The sequence below is a fragment of the Neopelma chrysocephalum genome, unplaced genomic scaffold (assembly GCF_003984885.1).
Source record: "Neopelma chrysocephalum unplaced genomic scaffold, ASM398488v2 Primary Assembly neopelma1_96567, whole genome shotgun sequence".
NCBI classification, from domain to species: Eukaryota; Metazoa; Chordata; class Aves; order Passeriformes; family Pipridae; genus Neopelma; species Neopelma chrysocephalum.
This window is the reverse complement of record NW_020925212.1, coordinates 1-4,533: the sequence shown is the minus strand read 5'-3', so window position 1 is coordinate 4,533 and position 4,533 is coordinate 1. Positions and strand designations below refer to the sequence as shown.

The 4,533-nt window shown below is 71.2% G+C and overlaps 1 protein-coding gene across 1 annotated transcript; it reads left to right on the top strand.

Annotated features, from left to right (window-relative positions):
- Nucleotides 1-3,894: 3,894 nt before the first annotated feature.
- On the top strand, nt 3,895-4,527 carry LOC113981468 (chondroitin sulfate proteoglycan 5-like; the record flags this gene model as incomplete). The annotated part of the gene is given in 2 exon segments (XM_027708863.1): nt 3,895-3,909; nt 3,911-4,527. Coding segments are annotated over 2 exon segments (632 nt in total), but the record flags the coding sequence as incomplete, so codon positions are not given.
- Nucleotides 4,528-4,533: the final 6 nt, after the last annotated feature.

The following is a 4,533-nucleotide window of genomic DNA, read 5'->3' as shown; positions in this document are numbered from 1 at the left end:
CCTCCATCCCATCCCCATCCCGGATCCCACCCTCCTTCCCTTGGCCTCTTGCTGCCCCGGTGGGGGCCTGGCCCAGGGACCCCCCAGCCCGTGGGACCCCGACGCCTCTTCCCAACCCTTTCCCGGCCGTCAGAGCCGTGTCCCCCCTCCATCCCGGCGGCCCCTCGGCCCGTCCCCTTGGAAACGCATCCAGGGGCGGAAGCCTGGGGAATACTAAGCAGGTGCAGCCCCTTCAATCCCCCTTTGAGAGGGACAGAGCGGGGCTTGTTCCTGGCTCACGGAGCCCAGCCAGGAATTGGGGGGGGAGAGGGGACCCCCATCCCTGGCAGTGCCCCCAGCCCAGGCCCCAAGCCCTGCACACACAGGGGCCCCTCGGAGCAGGACGGGGGGGTCAGGGAGGGACCAGAGGGGGTCACAGCCCAGCTGATGTGGGACCCACATGGGGGGCACCGAAATGGGACCCCCAGGGAGCCCCTGCTGCCCCCCAGGGCCCCTGGCCCTGCCCCGAGCATCCCTCACTGGGGTGGGATTTGGGATGTGGGTGTGGGATGGCTGATGCGGGATGCAGGATTTGGGATGTGGGATGGGATGGCTGATGCAGGATGCAAGATTTGGGATGTGGGTGTGGGATGGCTGATGCGGGATGCGGGATTTGGGATGTGGAATGCCTGATGTGGAATACAGGATGTGGGATACTTGCCACGGGTTATGGACTGCCTGATGTGGGACGTGGGATGCAGGATGCCCAATGTGGGGTGCAGGTTGTGGGATGCCCAGTGCAGGATGCAGGATGTGGAATGCCTGATGTGGGATGTCCGATGTGGGATGTCCAGTGCAGGATTTGGGATGCTCGGTGCAGGATGCCTGATGCAGGATGTGGAATGCCTGACGTGGGATGCAGGATGGGGGAGCAGCCGTGACGGGCACATTCCTGTGCTGCAGGTGGAGGTATCCAAGGACACACGGTGACCTTGGGGAGCCTCAGCCAGCCGAGAGCTCGGCCGTGGGGGATGAGGTGGCCGTGGGGGACGGGGTATCCATGGGGGATGGGGTATCCATGGGGGATGGGGTATCCATGGAGCCTGGGGTGCTGGGACAGCCAAGGAGCCGCCGCTCTCCCGCACACACGTCCTGCCTGAGCCACTGGTGGGAGCAGCCCCCTGCCCACATCCCCTGCCTGTACCCCTGCCCTCATCCCCAGCCCCTCATGGATGGGTCACAGATGACACAAGCCCTGGTGGCACCCGGACCACTCTGGGACCGGGAAGTGGCACCGTGGCTGTGGGGAGCCCACAGGGGGGTCAAGGAGGGTGTGACCCGACACTGGGGTCTCTGCTGGGGGGTGTGAGTGGTCACAGCCCCCGCTCTGGGCCAGAGCCCCACGGTGCCCCCGGGCAGTGGCTTTGCCCCCAGGGCCGTGCAGGAGTGGGGGGCTCGGGGGTGCATTGGGGGTCCCCCCCTATTAGCTGAGGATGCTGGGAGGGGCCCCCGGAGCTGGTGCAGGGACGTGTCCCCGCCCCGTGCAGGAGCACTCTGGGGGGATAGAGGGGGGCGCCGGTGCCGGGGGATTCCGGGAGGTGTCCCGTGGTGCTGGAGGGTCCCGGGGTGGGTGCTCTGGTGCCCCCCAGAGATGCCGGTGCCAAGATGTGCCCCCCGGGGATGCCGATGCTGGGGGGTGCAGGGGGGTCCCGGTGCGGGGACGCCGCCCCATAGAGCAGCACTTTGGGGGTGGGTGATGTGACGGCGGATGCCGACGCTGGGGGATGCCGGGATGGGTTCCCCGGTATCCCCCCCCAGGGAACGCTGGTGCCGGGGGGGAGCTGGGATGTGCCCCCCGGTCCTTCCCCCGGGGATACCGATGCGGGGAAGAGGCGGAACGTGCCCCTCGGCGTCCCCCTCCTGGGATGCCGATGTTGGGGGGGGCCCGGGGGGGGTGCCCCCCCCGTGCCCGTTCCCGGTGCCGCCGCCGCGTCCCCGGTCCCGCCCCCGCCGCCCGGCCCGGCCCCCCGGCTCGGCTCGGCGCGGCTCCGCTCGGCTCGGCGCGGCTCGCTCGGAGCGGGGCGGGCGGAGCCGCTGCCGGTGCCGGCCCCTGGCCCAGCCGGGGTCCCTCCATGCCGCCATGGCCCCCCGCGCCCCCCGCGCCCTGGCCCTGCTGCTCGTGATCGGCGCCCTCGGTGCGTTCCGGGACCGCGGGGATCGGGCGCGGGGGGGACGCGGGATGGGGACGGGGGGTGGGGGGGCGGATCCCGGCGCGGGGGGATCCCCAGCCCGGGTGGGGAGCGGGGGGGATGCTGCGGGCCGGGCGGGGGCTGCGGGGCGGGGAGGGGGGCCCCCCCGCGGGGGGCTGGCCCCCGCCGGGGGGGGCAGCCCCCGCGGGGGGGGGGGGGGGCCCCGGGTGGGGGGGGGGGGTTGGTGGTGTCGATCCTGTTGCCGGGGCTGGATCCCCTTTATGCGTGGTGGAATCTGCAGGAGACGGGGAAGGGCTGGATCCCCTTGCGGGGCGGGCGGGATCCGCTTGCCGGGGGCCGGATGCCTTGCGGTGGGGTCTGGATCCTTTGCGTGGGGCCGGATCCCTGGCGTGGGGCTGGATTCCCCTGCAGGGCGGCCGGAATCCCCCCGCCGGGGGCCGGATCCCCTGCGGCAGGGGCTGGATCCCCGCGTGTGTAGGGGGGGCATCTGCAGGAGGCAGGGAAGGGCTGGAGCCCCTTGCAGGAGGGACGAGATTCTCTTGCAGGGGCTGGATCCTCTTGGGGTTATGGGGCACACTTGCAGGAACCAGAGAGGGTTGGATCCCCTTGAAAGGGAGCTGGATTCCATTGCAGGAGGGGCTGGATACCCTTGGAAGGGGGCTGGATACCCTTGCAGGGAGCTGGGTCCTGTTGCAGCGGCTGGATCTGGTTGTGCATATGGAGTGCACTTGAAAGAACCGGAGGAGGGCTGGATCCCCTTGGAAGGGGGTTGGATCCCCTTGGAAGGGGGCTGGATCCCCTCAGAAGGGGGCTGGATCCCTTTGGAAGGGGGTTGGATCCCCTCGGAAGGGGGCTGGATCCCCTTGCAGGGGGCTGGATCCCGTTGTGCATATGGGATGTTTATGCAGGAACCAGAGAGGGCTGGATCCCCTTGGAAGGGGGATGGATCCTGTTGCAGGGGGCTGGATCCCCTTGTAGGGGCTGGATCCCGTTGTGGGAAGGGCTGAATCCTGTTTTGTATGTGAGATGCATGTGCAGGAGCCAGAGGGGCTGATCCCCTCGGAAGGGGGCTGGATTCCATTGCAGGGGGCTGGATCCCCTCCCCGGGGGGGCCGGATCTGCTGGGCGAGGGGGAGTCTGGATCCCATTCCAGGGAGCTGAGTCCCCCTGTGTGTGTGGGGTGCATTTACAGGAACCAGAGGGCTGGATCCCCTTGCAGGGCAGCTGAGGGGGCTGGGCCAGGGGCATCTTGGTTTGGGAGGGGCCGTGTTGGGGGGGTGTCTCTATTGCCCGGGGGGGGGTCACAGAGTTGTGGGGGTGACTGGGTGCAGGGGCTCCATCAGAGCTGGGGGTTTCTGCAGGGTTCATCCCTTTGGTCCTTGGGAGAGGCTCAAGGATTCAGGGTGGAACCCCCCCCCCCCCAAAAAGTTTTTTGGGGGCGGGGGGGTTTGCAAGGTAAGCAGGTGGGGTCTTGTCGGGCCCCCCCCGGGTTGCCACGTCCTCCCAGAGGTGCGGGGGCACCTCTGACACGCCTTTCTCTCCTTGTCCCCCTCCAGCATCTGAGCGGCCCCCCCAAAACACCAGCGATGCCGAGGGGAGAGCCTGGGTGGGCTCATTGGAGAGCAGCCCCCCGAAATGGGACCTGGCGAACGGAGACCCCCCGGGGGGACCCAGCAACAGCACCAGCCCCGAGGGGGCCGCGGCAGGACCCCAGCTAGAGCCCCCCGGGGGGGGGCACGGCCACCACGGACCCGTCGGCGACGCCGGAGGGGTGCCCGGGGTGCTCCGGGGAGGGCGATGCCAGCGCCGTTCCCCCCGGGGCCGTGACCTGGCCCGGGGCCGGGGGGACGGTGCCCGTGGCCCTGGGCAGCCCCGAGGAGCCGGGGAGCGGCGAGCGGCCCACGGCGGCCTCCCTGCCCAGCCCAGGGGGCGTCGGGGGTCTCCCGGCCGCCCCGCCCAGCCCCCCCGGCCCCCAGCTCGCCACCGACTCGGCCGAATCTGAGCTGCTGCCGGCGGCCGGGGGCTCGGCCGCGCCCCAGAGCCCCGCGCCGGGCGAGCCCAGCCCCGTGCCCGCCGCCGCGGGGGACTCGGGGGGTCCCCCGGAGCTCTGGGCGGCCCCGTCCAGCCCGGCCCCGGCGCAGGGGGCTCGCGGCTGGACGGACCTGACGTGGCTGCAGGAGCCCATCACGGCGGCCACGGGCCCGGCCAAGCCGCCGCCCGGCCGGGCGGGCTCCGACATCATCGACGTCGACTACTACGACCTGTTCGAGGGGGGCGACGGACTGGGGGGCTTCCCCGGGGCCGGCCGGGAGGCGGCCGGGTCGGCGCGGCGGAGGGAGCCCGA